The 21,198-nt window shown below is 39.8% G+C and overlaps 1 protein-coding gene and 1 long non-coding RNA gene across 3 annotated transcripts in view; one reads left to right on the forward strand and one right to left on the reverse strand.

Moving 5' to 3' along the window:
• Positions 1-4,597, reverse strand: part of LOC130682627 (uncharacterized) — a 34,510-nt gene extending 29,913 nt beyond the window's left edge. The window contains exon 1 of the long non-coding RNA XR_008995922.1: positions 4,486-4,597. This is a non-coding gene — a long non-coding RNA (uncharacterized LOC130682627). The remainder of the gene's footprint in view (positions 1-4,485) is intronic.
• A 9-nt stretch (positions 4,598-4,606) lies between these two features.
• HIGD1A (HIG1 hypoxia inducible domain family member 1A) lies at positions 4,607-12,262 on the forward strand. Of its 2 annotated transcripts, none has more exons than XM_057497378.1 (4): positions 4,607-4,744; positions 9,703-9,817; positions 10,424-10,558; positions 11,249-12,262. In XM_057497378.1, the coding sequence occupies exons 2-4, from the start codon at positions 9,721-9,723 to the stop codon at positions 11,296-11,298; spliced, it is 282 nt and encodes a 93-aa protein (XP_057353361.1). In that variant the 5' UTR covers positions 4,607-4,744; positions 9,703-9,720; the 3' UTR covers positions 11,299-12,262. The 2 variants fall into 2 exon arrangements, with proteins under 2 accessions (XP_057353361.1, XP_057353369.1); XM_057497386.1 differs by lacking the exon at positions 4,607-4,744 and adding an exon at positions 4,814-4,971.
• The last annotated feature ends 8,936 nt before the right edge of the window (positions 12,263-21,198 follow it).

Below are 21,198 nucleotides of genomic sequence, written 5' to 3' on the forward strand. Positions count from 1 at the left end.
TCCATGTGGCTCTCCTTGCTTCTGGGGTAAGACATTACCAGTTACGGACCAGGTCAGGCACAACTCACTATAGCCCATGGATCACAAGCATTCCAGATCCCAGCTAAGAACAAATTAGCCAGAAGTGGTTACAGGTCTTTTAAACTATTGGTGAACTGCCCTTGAGCAACAGCCCACCCAATTTCTAAAGAAATCACAATCTATGCAGTACATTTAACACTTAGCCATCTCACTGCCTGTGATTTCCCTCTGATCAGCCATATTCCACCAGGCAACAGGCCAAGGTTACTGGCTCCTTTTTATGGTTATTTAAATATTCATCAATCTTGAAAAATTCTTCTGACCCTCATAGAGCAAAGTAGCAGAAGGACTCTGATAGCTAGCACCTAAACCGCTGGTTCACTGAGTGAACTTGGGTCAGGCAGATTGTTTCTGTTGCAGTTTTCCCTCAAACAGGGCAGGCAGGTTCCTGTGCCTAAGCAAAAGCATTAGCATCAGGAGAGTAACTCAGGGCCACCAACTTGGGTAAAGTATCTCTTTGTGTTATCTACTTTTCTCCCAGAGCTATGAAAGTAACTGTCCATCCATTCTGGCAAAGGAGACTATTATCCTGTCCATACTCTGATTTGGACCTAATTTAGATGTCAGCTGCATTTATGATCCCTTAATTCATTAAGCCATCAAGACCACAGATGGTGCCTCACAATCAGTATAAGTGCACAATGACTTGGGGAACCTGGATATCAGTCAGTAAAAACCTATTTGCAGTGCCACTGGGTATGGTAGTGCCTCCCAGATGAGGCACCTCATTCTCACAGAACCAGCAGACTGTAAAAATAGCCCTAAATCGCTGGGAGAAATAGTGAGGGAAAGCAAAGGGGCAACCAGTATCCAACGTGGGGGAAGGGGGAAGGGTTCTGAAAGGGAGACTCCAAACGTCAGGTGATCAAGAGAACTGAGAAGGCAAAGGAGGCCACAGACCCCACCCAGGGACTGTAGCCCCAGTAGCTGATATGCGGTTGGTATCACTGTATTCAGGTACCTGCCTCTGCACAGAAACAGCTTTGAGTCATTCAACCAGTATTTACTGCAGGCCTATGTGTAGGACATCAGTAGGTACTGTGTGGGTGATACAAAGATACATGAGGCAGGGGTCTGCTGCCAGGGTACATGTAACCCAATATTCACATGTAACCACTATTCAGTATCACACCAAGTACCAGGAACCAGCTAGGGAGCCCAGATGAAAATCATATTTATCCTTTCTGATGCAGTGTTCACTGTGATAAACAGAAAGCTTTTGCTTCCAATGATCAATACTGTTTTTGTGTGATCTAGTCCCATTCTTGTACAAATACAGAATTTTTTAAGTCAATCTTTTAGGTTAGACTATATAATATCTGCTTTTTTAATTAGCATATAAAATAAAAAATTGAATATTAAGACCAAATTCTGTCTACTTGTTCTCTACTGAAAGACATATCTAATAACAAAATATATGGGATATAAAATTATGTAAATTTTAAGAAGAGATGGTAGTGTTGTTAATCCCAAATCCAAATGTCTTCAAAACAAGAAAAAGAGGCAGGAAGTCTTCAAACTCAGATGGGCTTCAGCTAAGTTAGGGAAACTCTGTGCCCAACCACCCCACCTGCCCATCTTCCCTGCTCCCTCCAAAGAACTAAGAGGAAGAACAACAACAAATTTGAGGAGCTACAATGAAACCACTTTTTACTCACAACCTCACAGCATTTTGTTTGGAAATATTGTCAGTGATAACTGTCTTGTGTCAAGCCTAAAATGATGCAAATGTATTTCCTTATTTGATCTGTTAAGTGCTTTCGTGTATAAATTATCCTCTCAACATCACTGCATACAGGAATCAGGCTAATCTGGGCATGTGGTCAGCACTACGTGACGGTGAAGTGCAGGCACAGTTTCATCTCCACCATAGGTCTTCCCCTGGAATTTCCCAGGACTGGCCCCTGGTCATTCAGTTCTCTGCTCAGATGGCACTGGCTGGATGTGGAGAAAGGAGGGAGTTATGTCAGGGATTTATCCAGGTTTCATGTTTGGTTAATGGGATGGACAGCTGTTCTACCAATGAACTCAGAGGATTTAGAAGGCAGGTTTATAAGGAGCAGGAGAGAGATGATTAACTCAGTTCTTGTGGAATCTGTGGAATACCGAGTAGAGATATCCAACACTCAACTGAATATATAGTTCTGGAGCTGAGGCAAGTATGGCAGAGAACATCAGTATGCAGATAAAGTAAACCATGAAGATCCATGAGATCACCCCACAAGGAGGGACGAGAGTAAGAAGGAAATAATAAGCACAGAATCCTGGAAAACACCAACATTCAAGGAAGAGAGGAAGTGAAAATAACTAAGAAAGAATGGCCAGATTCTTAGGAGAACCAAAAGAAAGGTATTCAAGGGAAAATTCATGGTACCAGATACGACAGAGGAGTCAAATCTGATATGGGCTGAGAAAATGAGTCATGTCCACTGAATTGCGAGGAGTGTCTACAGTGTCCCAAGCATGGTTCTTAGTGTCTTATGCAAGGTTATTTTAGATCAGATAATGTAACTCTATATAAGGTACTTACTAAGACCCTCATTTTGTTGATGGAAAAGTTGAGGTTCTAAGAGGCTCAACAACTTGTTCAAAGACATCGCTAAAAAGCACTGTCAGCATTTAAATCCAAGTCTCTTAATTTCATGCATGTAGCAATCCTGGGTCCCCAGGCCAGTCCCCCTTCTACTCCACATGTTTTTCTCCTGGTACTTGAAAAGAATACTGCTGCCCCAAAACAACAGTAACAAATAATTCTGAATGCATCAGTGGAAAAATCAATTCAAGACTAAAATATTTAAAGTATAATTTTGTTCACTACAGAAAGTAGCACTACATAAACACACAAATCCTACTACTACATTGGTTACTAATGGAAAAATACTTTGCATGACTGATTGAAACCGATGACAGAAAAGGAGGAGACTGTGTAAGCAAGAGATGAAAAGATGCCTGGTAGCTTCTTGCTTCTTCTCTACTGCAGTACTGGTCATAAGCATCCTGTATTTATGATTTTTTTTTTGTAAATCTGTAAACTAAAGACTTTTAAAAATGCAAAGTACACACACACACACACATACACAAACCCAGAAATACAATGACAAATACATAAGGCACTTACTATGTGCCAGGCAATGCTGAGGTTTTGCATATTATTTAACCCTCCCAAGGGCCAGATTAGGTAGGTCCTATTATTGTAAAGTGAAGAAACCAAGGCATAGGATGATTAAGTTAACTTGTTCAATATCACACAGCTAGGAAGCAGCAAAGCAAATTCCAGAGTCTCTGGTCTTAAACACTACTATACCGTGTTTAAAAGAAGGCAAGACTTCCCTCCCTCTGGCAAGTTTTAAGACTGCATTTTAGAACTGTTCTTCCAAAGGGCAGAGAGATGGACCAGGTACCTTCGAATTTAATGTTCTGGAATATATATAAATTGTGAAAAAGAAAAACTGTCTTAACCCTGAGCAAAACATGATGATCCGATATGATTATCAGCTGCTGCTTCTGGAGGAAGAAAAAAGCATTTTTTATACAACACTTGATAAATTTAACTAAGCAGTCCAGGGAGGGCCCAATTACTTTTTGCCAAGAATCCTTTGTTTGCTTAAAAGCACCTACCTTTCAAAGGGAAGTTTCAAAAAGAACTTTAAAATGTGTTATTAATATGCCTGGGAAGTTTGTTTTTGTTGAAAACAGCTTAAGTACTATTCCATGACCCTGCAAAGAGTAAAATACAGAGTTGTAACATATTATGCATAGTCCTTCAAGGCAATCCTCTAACATGGAATTTTACGAGGTCTAGACCCTATTCCTTGGGGACTGGTCTGTAAGGACTACTGCTGTTTTTGTATTTGATTAAGAGATTCTAATTTAGTCACAGATATATTCCCCACGGTATAGTCACTGATGCTTTGCATCAATTCGTCAGATAATTAATGATTATCCACCCACTCTACAAACAAATTAGGGGCTCTGTCCCCGTAAGTTCACTGTCGGAAGGGGTCTCTGGCGCTTTCCACAGAAGGAACTCCCTTCCCTGTCTGGGTTGATATCACAACTCTAGAGACCCCGTGTTTGCAATTAATGGCTGCCCCTCACTGGAGTGTAAAATACATGGAAGCCCCGCGGCGCACTTTCGTGGCGAATAACCGCCATGATCGAGGATTCCGTCACACCATCGCCATCGCGGCCCCTGGGGGAGCGAACACCTCCCCCTCTCACCCGCAGCCTCCAAGGATCTGGCCGCTGTCGAAACCTCTCGTTCCCGGCCCGCAATCGGAACCCGCCGATTGAGGTTCTCGCAGCCGCTACCGGAAGGAAATTAGGGGAGAGAGACCTGCGTCCTCGGCAGGCCTGGGACTCACGGCAGCTCGAGCGTTCTCGCGCGAACCCCGGAGCGCTCACCTGTGATAAGATTCTGATGCGAGAACCGGGGCTGCGGAGCCAAAGCCGGCGCGCGTCACTTCAGCCAATCCGGGGCCCGTCCGGGGCCGCCCCACCCACCACGCACACGCACGCCCCACCCGTCGGCGCAGATCCCGGCATGCCGGCCGCTGGCCTGTGATTGGCTGGAGCCTGCAGCGGGCAGGCGAGAAGCCGGTCAGAGTGCGCGCGTGGGCCAGGGTCAGAAGCCGGCTGGAGCTGGGAGGCCCTGTGACTGTGGGTAAGTGAGGCGTGAGGCGTATTGGGAGGGGGCCCGCCCGACCGTGGGACGGGAAGAAGTGGGAGCAGCGTTACCCTAGGCCGAGAGCACTTTGGGAATGTTGGGGTCTCGGGGCCGGGTGTGCGGTGCTTGGGACGAAGCAAGGAGCTGAAGCTGGCGGAGTTTAGGCCGGCCCTCGCGGTCAGGGCCTGTCGGGGACCCAAAGGCAAGGCCTGACTCCCTGTCAGGTGAGGGAATGCAGAACCAAGAGGGAGGTGAAACAAAGTCATTGCTGAGAGGGGAGACTCGCGGATGGGGCAGTAACGTGGAGGGGGCTGGGGACGACTTCAGGGAGTCGGTAGCCCGGATGGTACCCGGAGAGTGGAGCCTACCTGAGAGCCGGGCCGGGCTGTGGGTGAGGACGGCCTGGGAGGGTGCGCGCTCCTGACATGGAGGCCTGACGAGGTCGCAGGGAGAGAGGGGGGAGGATGGCTGAAAGGCTGAGGAGGGCGTAAAGCCACATGACCTTACAGTCGTCGGCTTACGTTTGTTCCTAACCCGGTGTTTCCTCCCGCCTTTGGCGACCCGCTCCTGTCCTAGGATGGAAAAACGGCCTCGAGCCCTGTATAAGGTCGCTGTGACGGAATTTGCATCAGTTAATGATAAGTAAGCCGAGCAGCAAGTGTTTAGAATTGAGAGCAGTTGAAGTGGTCGGGCAGTGTTATTCGCCTTTCTCTCATTACCGGTGTGGGAAGCGGCTACAGCGATTTCCCTCTTGGGGTAATCCCTGCGGAAGGAATCCATGCTTTCCGAAGTACCCGGGCACTTTTAGAGTATGACCGGCTTGGATTGAAGAGTTCTGACAGATTGAAGCGGTACCAGGCCCCAGCGTGAAGTGTGTTTGAGTAGTCTAGACCAGGGGATCTCTTATTTCCGTGTGCACCTTGGAGGGCCTGGCTTCTTAAAACACAAGATTCCACGGGTCATGCCCAGGCTATCTGAATCAGAATCTCCAGGGCGGGCCCTTTGTAGCCCATTTTAAATTAAGCAAGCTGAAAGATGACTGATGCGAAATCTGAAATCATTGTCGTTAGATAGTAGTTCCTGCGCCAAAATACCCGGGCGAAGACTCTTCAGTCTGTTACATTACATCATGTTGGGCAGATCATTTTCCCTTACGGGAACTCTTATGGGTTCCCATGCATTTGGAAAAGCCTTCAGTAGTATCTTACTAAATTACAGAATAATTCGCCTTTCCCAAACTGCCTTTGAATATCTGGTTATTGGTGTTTCTTTTTGCACCTGTTCAATTTGACAAACATCTGGGTCCATTGCAGTGGGTGGCTGAGAAAATTATAATAAAGGATAATCTAGAAGTAGTGCTAGTGAAAAAAAGTTTTCAAATCACAATTGAAATTGTTAGATGAGTTAAGTCACTGGAGAAGGAAGGTTCCATTAATTTTAGGCATGACTTAATGTATTTTTTTACAATTGAAAGAGGTGCTGGCTTTTGTTAAAGAATGGATCTTAATATTTTCAGATTAAATATGTACCAGTATTATAAGGTTAATGATTTGGCAATATATTGTCCATCAGAAGAACCCTAGACCATGTATCAGAAGATCTAGGTTTCTACGCCTGTACCGCCAGGGATGTATTCCTGGTGTTGAGCAATTCATATAACTCTTCATAACCCTTTTTCCATTTGTAAAGTAAAGCTGTTGGTGTGGATTAATTATATTGGTTGTATTCTCAAATTATATGATTTGCAGTTATTGACCCTGATACTTTTTAAGTTAACCCTTTTCAGTTAGCTGGCTATAAATCATTTGTACTTGGGAAACTTCCAGGTAGTAACTAGGAAGAGAATTACCAAAATCTTATATTTGGAGAGTGTTATAAATATATACTACGTTAGAGTTGATAAGATGCTATAAAAATATAATTTGTGAAAAAATATAGCTGTGATGTAAGTGTTGGGCTTTTAGGGATCACAGATAGATTATCATTAGTCACTTAAAACAAATAATGACTACCTGGTTTGCCCCACACCTTGATGCTCCAGGGACTACTGTCTGAAAGCCAGAGCAAATGTCCAACCCTTACAGACTTGGAGTCTGTATCATAGCTGAGAAATGGAGATCAGTGGATTTTCTTCTGTTCTTTTACATACAGGAAGGAGAGCCATCCCCCTCCCTCCTGAAAGAAAGGAGAAAAAAACTTGCTCCATTGACCGGTTAGACAATTATAGTGATCCAGATATGAGAGTTTAGAGGAAAAACTACCAATTTCTTGCTTTTAAAATGCAGTTCCCAAGTGACTTTTTAGTTTAGGAATAATCATGCAAAGCAAGAAAGGAGACTTTTTTATCTGCAAAGGAAGGTGCTAGTTTTTAAAAGTGGATTGTAGTATATATTAGTTTTGTCTCCTGTGGTTGCAAGGAACCAAGACCTATTTGGGTTATCATTTCTTTCTTCATAGCTACAATATAAGAATTTAAAAAGAAATAAACACTGAGGCACATACAGTTTGGCTTTTTCTTTTTTGCTTACTGCTTAAACTCTACAAATGTGTTTGTTATTGTTTTCACTACTATTCCTAAATAAATTACCTGAGAATAATTTTAATTGTTGAAAAATACCAGTTTTAAATTTATCCAGCAAACATTTTGTAGTATACTTACTATATGCAAAGCATCGTATAGGGCAATAGGAGTAGATATAAGCAGGGCAGCAGCAGCCTCCTGACTTCAAGGATTCTAACAGGATAAACAGTGAAACAGGTATTTATAAGAAAATTATTATGGAGAAAGCATGGGGTAGTATGGGGCTAGTAACCAATGCACCATAAACTTGGAGAGTCCAAGAAGGCTTTCCAGAAAAGGCCAATTAAGATAAGAACCTGAAAAATGGAGTTAGCTGGGAAAGTGAAAAAGATGGAAGGGAAAAAAGTTTAAGCAGAGGAAGCAGCTTGTGCAAACGCTTAGAGGTGAGGTATAGAGAGCATCTATACATTTAATGGATTAGAATATGGGGTTGGTTGGCAAGGAAGGTGGAAGGAGGATTTAGGATAAAACAACTATGCCTTTGAGAAGTTTATGATTAGTTATGAAGGCAACTAATGAACATACATTAGCCCAAAATAAATACAATGTCTAATCTCTGGTCCATTTATGGAGTTTCTTGGTCAATTTCTTGGTATTTCTGAGTGAAACTTTCCAAACCTACTTTAGCTAAAAGGCATCACACTGTAAATTCAGTTTTCATCATTCTGTGAAATGCTGTTGGCAAGTAATCACACTCTGTTCTGTCCCCCTTTTAAAAAATTTTTTTGATTTTGAACGATTATTTTCAGTGTTTATGTTTTATCTCTGCAAATATGTAATGAGCATCCTGAACCTTGAGTTTGCTTAACCTTGTATATAATAAAAGATCAATAAGTAGTGGTTTATTCAACTATCAGGTAATATAGTACAAAAAAAAAGAGAAAGTCTAGTTCTAATCTGAGTTTTCTCCCATGTGCTGTGCGATACTGTACGATTAAGGTTTTCTTCTCAGATGGTGGAATTGGACCCTTGGGATGGGGACTTGGCAGGATGATTTCACTTTTCAAACTAAGCGCTAAGTGCTACCTCTAGAGCTGGATTTTCTTTGAGGGCCTTAACTACTACCAACACCCCTTGAATAGCAAAGTGTTGAATGAGTTATTGTAACCAAAGGGAGTATGATGCACATAAAAAACACAGAAGTGAAGTAAGATTTTATATGGGTAGTGGGATGGGTAGTTGACTTTTGCATTTATTGTAATTGACAGTAGCCAAAGACTTGTGAACTTACATACTTTAATTGACTCCCTTATTTTACCTATAGATAAAGTTGATAGGTAACTCAGATAAGCTCAGTGAAGAAGGAAGTGTATAATAGTTACTGTGACTAAGGTAAAGTTGGATTTGTTACTAGCTCAGTGTGATGAAATGCCTATTAAATAGCTTTGTGTACAAAGACTGAAAGGGGAGAACAGAAACTTTGGTCCCTATGATAATGGAAATGAATCTTTTTTCCCCTCCCCCCTTATTCATATAACAGTCAGACCACTATATTGCCTTTTTGGTACCACTTAACCGGAATAAGGTTATAAAAGAAGAAAATTTTAGGAGGCAAGCCCAAGGAATGTAAGATGTATAGAGGAAGGTAGACCTGAAGCTTAGAAGATATTCATTCATTAAGAAGACCCTGGAGGTGGTTCAGTTTTGTGCTGCAGTGATGTTAAAAATGATAACTCTAAGTAATAGAAAACTAAAAGGCTATTACTATGTTCAATTGAACATAAATTATGTTTAAAAAGAGGCATTTCTCTAGCAGTAGGAAAATAGAAGCTTTGTCCTTAAAAGGAGTAAATAATGAGCTAAGTGGAAATTGTGACTAAATGTAATCTTTTCCCCAAAGACAACCACCATCAATAAGAGATTAGTGTGCTTGATTGAAACTATTAACAAGTGAGAACTGAAGCCATGTAGCATGTTGGAGTAAATATCAGTTGCAGTTGAACGCAGTTGAAACATTACACTTACCAAACTACTTCAAAGTGCTTGGTGCTTTAACATGATATTGAAGGGTCAATGAGGAGTATCATTTTCGTTTTAATAATTTAAAGTTGTTAAGTTGAAGTTAAGGATGAAGATAGCCAGGAAATTAATAGCTACTATTTGAATTGATAAAAGTAACTTCGATTTTTAGAAAATTTCACTATTAACAGTGTGGTTCTAAGAGGGAATCGGTTGCATGGGAGAAACATCAAAACGGGGAATAAATGCATGTAGCACTCCCTAAAGATGTCTTTGAGTTAAAAATACAGCTAATTTCATAAAATATTTTTTAAAGTTCATGGATTACATATACCAGGTTTCTATGAAAATTAAGATTATTTTAAATACATCTAGATGCTTTTAATTGCAGAACCTCATAGAAATTTTCTTTCAGGAACATTCTTCAACCACTATGTCAGGCGGCACAGATGTTTCTCTTTCTTCATATGATGAAGATCAGGGATCTAAACTTATCCGAAAAGCTAGAGAGGCACCATTTGTCCCTGTTGGTGAGTTTGACTTTGATGTTCTAATAATCAGTCTATTGTAAGCTTTAACAATAGAAGTGTGGTCAGCTCGTTCATCCAGCACATCCTGACATCTATTTTCAAGTATTTTTTCAGACATTGTTGAAATATGCTGAGATTGGCGTGGTACAACTCATTATAAAAGTTATTCTGTGAGTATTCAGTCTACTTGTTGAGTGGTGGGACTCCAACACCACCTTCAGTCTCAGTGACTTGCTAGAAAGACTCACAAGACAAAAAGCTGCTATACTCACAGTTTTGGTTTATTACAGTCTGTTATATTAACTGATTCCTTTCAGAGAGGGAAATACAGGGAGGAAGAGTTCCCCTGACATGGTGAAGGAACTCATCTACTGGCTCCACAAGCCCACATGTTGAGGACAATCTTAACTTCCAGTTCTGTTTGCTCCCAGTTACCGGTTTTTGGTTCTGACAGGGAAAATTTAAAAACTCAATTTGTGTGTTAGCTAATAATGGTCTCATACAGCATTCTTCTAAAAACAGTAGGAAGTATATTTATTGATGGTAAAATCATCTTGGTTTCCTTTCCCTATGCATCTCACATACTCTAGACTATTTGTCTTCCAGGAATGGCAGGTTTTGCTGCAATCGTTGCATATGGATTATACAAATTGAAGAGCAGGGGAAATACTAAAATGTCTGTTCACCTTATCCATATGCGTGTGGCAGCCCAAGGCTTTGTTGTGGGAGCAATGACTCTTGGTAGGTTCCTACAGGAAATTTTCAAATTTGTGGTTCCCCATTAATGGATTCCTTTGTAAATAAAACAAGGCAGATACTTTTAGCTGACTTTGAAGCTATTTGCAGATATGACATATTTAGTTTAATGTAAAAATTGAATTACTAAAAGTAGTTCATGTAGTGGCATAGTTTTACTGCCCATGCTATATCTTATTAAAGGTTTTAAAGACTGACCTGTCCATCACTGAGTTTATAATTTCATTTATGAGTCTAGACCTGTAAATAGGGTTGGTAATAAGGACCATTATCTGGGAGAGACATGATTGTATTTTATTGAGTTTTTGAAGGTGATTTTATAAATGAAGGTATTATATACTTTTACAGGCTTTATGATTTATTAGCTATATCTGATATTATGTAGCAAGAATGACTCCTTTTAAAGTTGTTAGAAAAATATTGATTGTTCTTTAAGACAGATATTTTAATAGTCTGAGCTAGTCATTACTAGCCTTGAGTTACTTGGGAAGCTATGTAAAAAGAATTTTAGAAACTTAAATTGTTTTAAGAAGGAAAGAGTAAGCAGCCTAGGTCTTGCTCCCCTTGTAAATATTACATGCTAGTAAGGTGCTACTTTTAGCTATTTTCTGAACTGCTTTTAACTTTCTTAATATTGAAGAAAATAAATGTTTAACAAGCATTCTTTTTCTCTAGGTATGGGCTATTCCATGTATAAGGAATTCTGGGCAAAACCTAAACCTTAGAAGAAGAGATGCTGTCTTGGTCTTACTGGCGGTGCTTGCTTTGGTTAGACATCTCATTTTGAGGTTATATATGTATGTTGAAAATAAATCATTTGAGTGGGTCAGACAATAACATCGTAATTTCAATATTAACTTTCTTTCTTGCAAGCTTGATTGCCTGGTGTCCACATTACTGTGGCTAGTTCACTAAGTAGGTCATTTATGGGAGTCAAATTTAGCACAAAAAAAACCATGTCACTTTTAAATGCACTTGATACTGGTAAAATGTCCACCTTCTTAAGCCTTCAGATGAAATCAGTTCTAAAGGGGGACAACAGTCTGCAGAATATCATTTGCTTTTGCTGTTCTGTAGGAATCCTGTTTACCCCAATTAGTTTAACTTCTTTCTGCCTGTCTTGTAGATTGAGTACTCCAGTTTTTAACTGTTGGTTGGCTCTTGAAGAGCCCTTTCAGAATTGCACATAGAATGAAACATCAATGTACCTCCCCACAACTGAAAGTGTGTGTGTGTTTAAACCAGACCTAAAAGGCTGATTTGCTTAGCAGTGGTATTTATTTCAGAATTATATCAGTAAACATGAGAATAACTTAATTATGGATCCCAGTTTAGCCCTTTTGTAATTGCAGAATTATATTTTGCTGCTGTTACATTAGAACACTTTTAAAATATCATCTTGAAATAGAAATGTGTATTTTAACTACTAATGCAAAGGTAAATGAAGAACACTTCTCAAAATTGTACAGTATGTTTATTTTCTCTCTAATAATCATAAATCAAACAGATTTCCTATAATGGAAGTGATTAATGGTTGATGAGTGAGCTGGTTTGGTCAGACATTATACACAAACTTCAGGATACTGCAGAGTGTTTTATTGTACTTGTGAAATTCTCTTGTCTAACCTGAATTTACATTCCATGGTGATAACATGGTAAATGTAGTGTTATTAAAGTAAGTGAACACATCATGTCTTGTATTTGTTTCAATTTGGAATAACATCGTTCCTCAAGTAGCACAAAAATTAAGTTTCAAGAAAAGAAAATTTTTATACCTTTGGTAGGAATGACAGTTAAAGAATATTTACCAAATAGGAATAATGCTAACATTTACTGAGAATTTCTGTGTGTCACACAGTGTTCTAAGCACGTTCATGTATAATGTCATTTATATTTTCCTAATGACCCTAAAAGGCAGGAACTATGACCCTTTTCACAGAAGAGCAAACTGAGACATTAACAGCTTAAGTAACCAACTCAGGTCACATGGCTAGAGAAGGTTGAGGGTTTGGAACTGGAACCTGGGCAGTCAAATGGTATATGCCAACAGGTGATAGAGACTTGAAATGTTGGCCCATGTGAAATTAATGCTGAAGTGGCAGCAGTTATAAATTAATAAGATTAGACAAGAGGTTACAACATGGTCTTGACTCACCACTGACTGTAACCTGGACTGAATCATGATTTTCTCAATCTTAGTTTTGAAATGAGAGGTTAGACTAAGTAATTTCTATGCCCCTATCTAGCTTTATCGATCATTAAATGAGCCTATAAGAAAGTGCTTTTAAAATAAAAGCTATTACTAGAAGCTATTTTCTCAGCTTCAAATAGACATCATATAGGGGATGCTTATAGGCAGTCCTAAAAACTTTCATGAAGAATAACAAATTTGAAAAGAAGTTAAGAAAACTGTCATTCTAATAGATGAGTACACTATTAATTTTGTTAAACTAAAATAACAATTTGAGAGAGATTGATCTAGAGAAATGCCAGAGGACAGAATAAGCGTGAAGTGTTGAAATGGTAGGGAGCATTACTTGACCAAGAGGTGGGTTTGTTTGAAGAAGAGAATGGTAAATTAGGGCAGGTGAATAAGCTGGCATCAGATACTGGAAGTTCTTAAAAGTGACTCAAGTGGGTGTGGTACTATTTTTTTATTGAATTAGATCTAGATTGATGGCTTCACCTACTAAACAAGTAGCCATGATTTCCTCAGCTGTAAAATGGAGACACAGTGGCTTAGGGTTGTTAGGAAGATTAAAGGCCATGGTGAATGTAAATGGCTTAGCATAGCAAGTGTTGAATTAACAAACAGTAAGTGATGGCTGTTACCACTGTTACTGTTAAGCTTGGGAATGCAGCCCAGAAGATGCCTGCCTGGCTCTGCCTTCTCACGACTTAGTCTAGCAGGAAGGGCTGGAATTAAGTGATTGCAAAAAACATGAATATTAGGTATAAGATGGAGCACAAACATCTAGCCAGGGAACCTAACCCAGGCTGGAGTCAGAAGGTAACCCTGAGGAATCAACGTTCCACTGTAAGGAGATGGTATGTTTATTTTTCACTGAGCGTTAAATTCCTTGGCTTAATGTTGCATGTTTTGGGAGCATTGATATGTGATTGCCTCCATGCCTTTCTCCTCCACTATAATGTTTGAGGACATGATGATCCTTTTCATCCAAAGCACCTGGCATTACTGCCTAGCTCATATGTATATTCATTAAATATTTCTTGAATTAGAATAAATAGGTTTTGTATTTCCATTCAGGATCCTGCCATTCCCCAGAAAAAAAATATTTACCTGGTTCTAGTTAACAAGCAGTAGTGACACCTGGGGCTAAGAGTTGAAATTGGACTCCACACTTAACAAAAATCCCCCAAAATACTCTCCACTGTGTATCACAGAGTCAGAATGTTGGAATAGAGGATTGGTTGTGAGGCTGTGCCATTTGCCTCACAATGAGGAATGCTGCTCACAGTTCTGGAACTTGAAATTTAGGCCCAATCCCCTTGTACATCTACAGTATGGCCCATCAGAGCATAACCCCTAGGCCAGAACAAAGGTGAGTGAACAAGGTCAAGGTATTTTGAAGTTATGTCTTAACAGTGGAACCACCAATCATTATTTATATACTTGACCCTGTTTGAAAGCTCTTCAAATGGAATGGAGAAATTTGAGAAAGGAAAGCAAGTGTGCACCAGCTTCAACTGGATTGCCACTTTCTCAGTGAATGATTTACTTATGGAGGATTGGATTAAAGATAGTGGCATGAGAGGTGAGACAGAGGCCTCCCAAAACCACATATAATATGAAAAAATAGTTAATATAACTAATCCTGGAAGAGCAACAGGAAAGAAGGCTGTGCCAGACTCATACCTGGAGAAAAGAACAGACCTCACAGAACAGGGTAATGTACCAGAGCTGTGATCTGGCTGGGACTGGAGCCCTTCCCCCACCCCAGCTAACCAGCAGGAAGAAGAGAAACAGAGCGAGAGGAGGTGGAGGCTTAGGACTGCTAAACAACCAGCCCTGGAGATCTGCTCTGGGAGCACGAATCTACATTGCATGATGCTTAGGAGATTAGTGGGGTTGGAAAGCTAAGACAGGTAGGATACTTGGAGAGATTTGAGATTCCAGCCACTTGTGGAAAACAGATCCATATCTAGCCACTCTGACACAAAAGAAAGGCAGGCACTCTGAGAGACTTCCTAACAGCAAGAGGGCTGCTACAGGGGCAAGGATTGCACAGAGCTTGCTGCTCAGGAGAAAGGACAGGTGGACAAAATTGGGCACACTGCATAGCAGGTTGGGAACTTTCAGGACCATCAGGCACTCCATCCCTCTGGCTGACTATGCAGCTCTGAGGCCCCACACTGATACACAGCCTGCTGCACTTTCCTCTCGGCCGGCACTGGCTCGCAAATTGGCAGCCCCTGCCCCAGTATCAGGCCACCCAGAGGGAGGCCTTGCCTATGGCAGCTACAAACACAAAGCACAGAGGCTTACACCTGTGCACTTGTTCCACTGTTTCTGGCAGTGGAGGCAGCCATGTCAGCCAGGAAGCAGGAAACAGCTCTTTCCTCCCCCAGGCACCAGCACTGCTCTCCTGCAATGCCTGACATCACTCGAGCGGCTGAGCAGCTCCAGAGAGTAGAACTTCTGGGCACTAGAGGGTGCCACCTACAAAGATGAAACATCAAAGGAAGCTGGTTGAAACCAAAATTCCACAAACACCAGAAAAAGGGCCAAGTGAAACAATTCATCAATCTTTCTGTAAGGGATTTCAAAATAAAAATCATAAACATGCTCATGGAGGTAAAGAAAAATATTCAAAAACCCAGGGAAAAATTCAGGACTGAGATTGAATCATTAAGGAATATGATAGCTGAAGTGAAACATACAATGGAGGAATTTAAAAGATAGCATGAAATAGAGGAGATGGTAAATTGAATCGAAATTAGAGAACAGGATTACAAAGAAGCTGAGGCAGAGAGAGAGAGAAATGGATCTCTAGGAATAAAAGAATATTGACAGAATTGTGTGACCAATCTGAATGGAACAGTGTTTGTGTTATAGGGGTACCAGAAGAAGAAGAGAGAGAAAAAGGAATAGAAAGTGTCATTCAGGAGATAAACTTCCCCAATCTGGGGAAGGAGATAGTCTCTCCCCATGGAGGTGCACAGACCTCCCAACACAAGAGACCCAAGGAAGACAACACCAAGACATATAATAATTAAAATGGCAAAGATCAAGGATAAGGGCAGAATATTAAAAGCAGCCAGAGAGAAAAAAAGTTCCCATACAAAGGAAAACCCATCAGGCTATCATCAGACTTCTCAACAGAAACCTTACAGGCCAGAAAGGAGTGGCTTGGTATATTTAATGCAATGAAACAGAAGAGCCTCAAACCAAGAATGTTCTACCAATCAAGATTATCATTTAAATTGAAGGGGGGATTAAACAATTTCCAGATAAGCAAAAGCTGAGAGAATTTACCTCCCACCATCTCTACAGTATATTTTGGAGGGACTGCAATAGATTATAGTGTTCCTAAGGCTAAATAGCTGTCACCAGGGGAACTAAAACCAAAGTAAAGAAGGAACAATTACTGAGCAGATGCAAAATCAAATCAACTACCCAAAGTCAGTCAATTGACAGACAAGGAGTACAGAATATGCTACTTAATACATAAAGAATGGAGGAGGAAAAAAAAAGGAACCTTTAGATTGTGTTTCTAATAGAATAGAATACTAAGTGAGTTAAATTAGACTTAGTAAGGAAGTTACCCTTGAACCTTGGTAATCTCAAATCGAAAGCCTGCAATGCAATAAGTACATACCTATCGATGATCACTCTAATATGCACCAATCAAAAGACATACAGTCACTGAATGGATAAAAAACAACCATCTATATGCTGCCTACAAGAGACTCATTTAAATCCAAAGCATACACAGACTAAAAGTGAAGGGATGGAAAAACATATTTCATGCCAACAATAGGGAGAAAAAAGCAGGAGTTGCAGTACTTGTATCAGAGAAAATAGATTTCAAAACAAAGAAAGTCACAAGACACAAAGAACGACATTACAAAATGATATGGGGGTCAGACTAAAAAGAGGATAAATCCATTATAAATATCTATGCACCCAACACAGGAGGACCTACATGTGTGAAACAAATACTAACAGAATTAAAAGGGGAAATAGAATGCAATGCATTCATTTTAGGAGACTTCAACACACCACTCACTCCAAAGGAGAGATCAACCAGACAGAAAATAAGTAAGGAGACAAAGGCACTGAACAACACGTTAGAGCAGTTGGACATAACAGACATCTACAGAACACTCCACCCCAAAGCATCAGGATACACATTCTTCTCAAGTGCACATGGAACGTTTTCAAAAATAGATCATATACTAGGTCACAAAAAGAGCCTCAGTAAATTCAAAAAGATTGAAATTGTACCAACAAGCTTCTCAGACCACAAAGGTATGAAAGTAGAAATAAATTACACAAAACAAGCAAAAAAGCCCACAACCACATGGAGGCTTAACAACAGGCTCCTAAATAATCAATGGATCAAAGACCAAATAAAAACAGAGATCGAGCAATATGGGGAGAAAAATGACAACAATAATTCAACACCACAAATCTGTGGGACACAGTGAAGGCCATGCTAAGAGGGAACTATATTGCAATACAGGCCTACCTCAGGAAAGAAAAACAATCCCATGTGAACAGTCTAAACACAATTAAAACTAGAAGAAGAACAACTAAGGCTCAAAGTCAATAGAAGGAGGGACATAATAAAGATTAGAGCAGAAATAAATAAAATCAAGAATAAAACAATAGAATCAATTAAAGCAGGAGCTGGTTCTTTGAGAAAATAAACAAAATAAACCCCTAACCAGACTTATCAAGAAAGAGTCTACACACATAAGCAGAATCAGAAATGAGAAAGGAAAAATCACTGTGGACACCACAGAAATACAAAAAATTATGAGAATACTATGAAAATTTATATGCTAACAAACTGGATAACCTAGAAGAAATGCACAATTTTCTAGAAAAATACAACCTTCCAAGGCTGACCCAGGAAGAAACAAAATCTGAACAGACCAATTACCAACAACAAAATTGAACTGGAAATCAAAAACTACCTAAGAACAAAACCCCTGGACCAATGGCTTCACCACTGAATTTTATCAAACATTTATTGGAGACCTAATACCCCATCCTCTTTAAATTTTTCCAAAAAGTAGAAGACTAGGAAATATTTCCAAACTCATTCTATGAGGCTGGCATCACTCTAATACCAAAATCAGACAAAGACACCACAAAAAAAGAAAATTACAGACCAATATCCCTGATGAACATAGATGCAAAAATACTCAACAAATTATTAGCAAACCGAATTCAAAAATACATCAAAAAAATCAAAAAGATCATCCATCATGATCAAGTGGGATTCATCCCAGGGATGCAAGGATGGTACAACATTCGAAAATCCATCACCATCATCCACTACATCAACAACAACGAAAAGGACAAAAACCACGTGATCATCTCCATAGATGCTGAAAAAGCATTCGACAAAATTCAACATCCATTCATGATAAAAACTCTCAACAAAATGGGTATAGAGGGCAAGTACCTCAACATAATAAAGGACATATATGACAAACACACAGCCAACATTATGCTTAACAGCGAGATGCTGACAGCTTTTTCTTTAAGATCAGGAACAAGACAAGGATGCCCACTTTCCCCACTTCTATTCAACATAGTACTGGAGGTCCTAGCCACAGCTATCAGACAACACAAAGAAATAAAAGGCATCCAGATGGGCAAGGAAGAAGTCAAACTGTCCTGTTTGCAGACGACATGATATTGTACATAAAAAGTCCTAAAGAATCCATTACAAAACTGCTAGATCTAATATCTGAATTCAGCAAAGTTGCAGGATACAAAATTAATACACAGAAATCTGTTGCATTCCTATACACTAGCGAACTAGCAGAAAGAGAAATCAGGAAAACAATTCTATTCACAATTGCATTAAAAAGAATAAAACACCTAGGAATAAACCTAACCAAGGAAGTGAAAGACGTATTCTCGGAAAACTACAAGACCCTCATGAGAGAAATTAAAGAAGATACCAATAAATGGAAACATATTTTGTTCTCATGGATAGTAAGAACTAATATTGTCAAAATGGCCATCCTGCCTAAAGCAATCTGCAGATTCAATGCAATCCCTATCAAAATACCAACAGCATTCCTCAATGAACTAGAGTAAATAGTTCTAAAATTCATATGGAACCACAGAAGATCCCGAATAGCCAAAGCAATCCTGAGAAGGAAGAATAAAGTGGCAGGGATTATACTCCCTGACTTCAAGCTCTACTACAAAGCCACAGTAATCAAGACAATTTGGTACTGACACAAGAACAGATCCATAGACCAATGGAACAGACTAGAGAGCCGAGATATAAAACTAAGCATATATGGTCAATTAATATATGATAAAGGAGTCATGGATATACAATGGGGAAATGACAGCTCTTCAACAGCTGGTGTTGGCAAAACTGGACAGCTACATGCAAGAGAATGAAACTGAATTGTTGTCTAACCCCATACACAAGAGTAAATTCAAAATGGATCAAAGACGTGAATGTACCTCATGAAACCATAAAACTCTTAGAAGAAAAACATAGGCAAAAATCTTTTGAATATAAACATGAGCAACTTCTTCCTGAACGCATCTTCTCAGGCAAGGGAAACAAAAGCAAAAATGAATAAATGGGATGACATCAAACTAAAAATCTGTACAGCATAGGACACCAGCCAGCAGAACAAAAATGCATCCTACAGTATGGGAGAATACATTTGTAAATGACATCAGACAAAGGGTTAACATCCAAAATATATAAAGAACTCACACACCTTAACACCCAAAAGGCAAATAACCCTTTAAAAAATAGGCAGAGGATGTGAACAGACACTTCTCCAAAGAAAAAATTCAGATGGCTAACAGGCACATGAAAAGATGCTCCACATCGCTAATTATCAGGGAAATGCAAATTAAAACCACAGTGACATAGCATCTCACTCCAGTTAGGATGGCCAACATCGAAAAGACTAGAAACAACAAATGCTGGTGAAGATGTGGAGAAAGGGGAACCCTCCTACACTGCTGGTGGGAATGTAAATTAGTTCAACCATTGTGGAAGGGAGTATGGAGGTTCCTCAAAAAACTAAAAATAGAAATACTATTTGACCTAGGAATTCTACCCCTAGCAATTTACCCTAAGAATGCAGCAACCGCGTTTGAAAAAGACATATGCACCCCTATGTTTATCACAGCACTATTTACAATAGCCAAGAAATAGAAGCAACCCAAGTGTCCATCAGTAGATGAATGGATGAAGAAGTGGTACATATACACAATGGAATACTACTCAGCCATAAGAAAGAAAGAAATCCTACCATTTGCTACAACATGGATGGAGCTAGAGGTATTATTATGCTTAGTGAAAAAAGTAAGGGAGAGAAAGATAAATACCAAATGATTTCCCTCATATGTGGAGTATAACAACAAAGTAAAACAAGGAACAAAACAGCAGCAGACTCACAGACTCCATGAAGTAACTAGTGGTTACCAAAGGGGAGGAGTGCAGGCAGGCCAGTGAGGAGGGAGGGAGTAGGGAATTCTGGGGTATCATGATTAGTGCACATGGTGTGTGGGGTGTCATGGGGAAGACAGTGTATCACACAGAAGACAATGACTGGCATCTTACTACACTTTGGATAGTGACTTCATTGGTGTATGGGGGGGATTTGGTAATACATGTGAATGTAGTAACCATAGTATTTTTCATGTGGAACCTTCATAAGAGTGTATATCAATCATACCTTAATAAAAAATTAAGTTAAATCAAAATTTTAATATTTGAGGAATAATGTTGTGTACTAAACTCATAAATGAAACTAAGTAATTCTTTTTTTAAAATAATTTTTCTTAAGGTACGATTGGTAAACACTCTCATGAAGGTTTCACATGAAAAAACAATGTGGTTACTACATTCACCCATATTATCAAGGCCCCACCCATACCCTAATGCAGTCACTGTCCATAAGTGCAGCAAGGTGCCACAAATTCACTATGTGCCCTCTCTGTGGTACAATGTTTTCCCCGTGATCTCCCACACCATGTGTACTAAACATAATACCTCTCTATCCCCTTCTCTCTCCCTCCCAACCTGCCCTCGCACACCCCTCCCCTTTGGTAACCACTAGTTCATTCTTGGAGTCTGCGAGTCTGCTGCCATTTTGTTCCTTCAGTTTTGCTTCATTGCTGTACTCCACAAATGAGGGAAATCATTTGGCATTTGTCTTTCTCCGCCTGGCTTATTTCACTGAGCATAATGTCCTCCAGCTCTGTCCATGTTGTTGCAAATGGTAGGATTTGTTTCTTTCTTATGGCTGAACAGTATTTCATTGTGTATATGTACCACATCTTCTTTATCCATTCATCTACTGATAGACACTTAGGTTGCTTCCATATCTTGGCTATTGTAAAAAGTGCTGCAATAAACATACGGGTGCATATGTCTTTTTGA

Source organism: Manis pentadactyla, chromosome 1 (assembly GCF_030020395.1).
Source record: "Manis pentadactyla isolate mManPen7 chromosome 1, mManPen7.hap1, whole genome shotgun sequence".
Taxonomy (NCBI): domain Eukaryota; kingdom Metazoa; phylum Chordata; class Mammalia; order Pholidota; family Manidae; genus Manis; species Manis pentadactyla.

Coding starts and splice junctions, on each gene's coding strand:
- HIGD1A (XM_057497378.1), top strand. CDS start 9,721: ATGTCAGGCGGCACAGATGTTTCTCTTTCTTCATATGATGAAGATCAG. Junction 9,818..10,423: donor GGCACCATTTGTCCCTGTTG/GTGAGTTTGACT, acceptor TTTGTCTTCCAG/GAATGGCAGGTTTTGCTGCA. Junction 10,559..11,248: donor TGTGGGAGCAATGACTCTTG/GTAGGTTCCTAC, acceptor CTTTTTCTCTAG/GTATGGGCTATTCCATGTAT.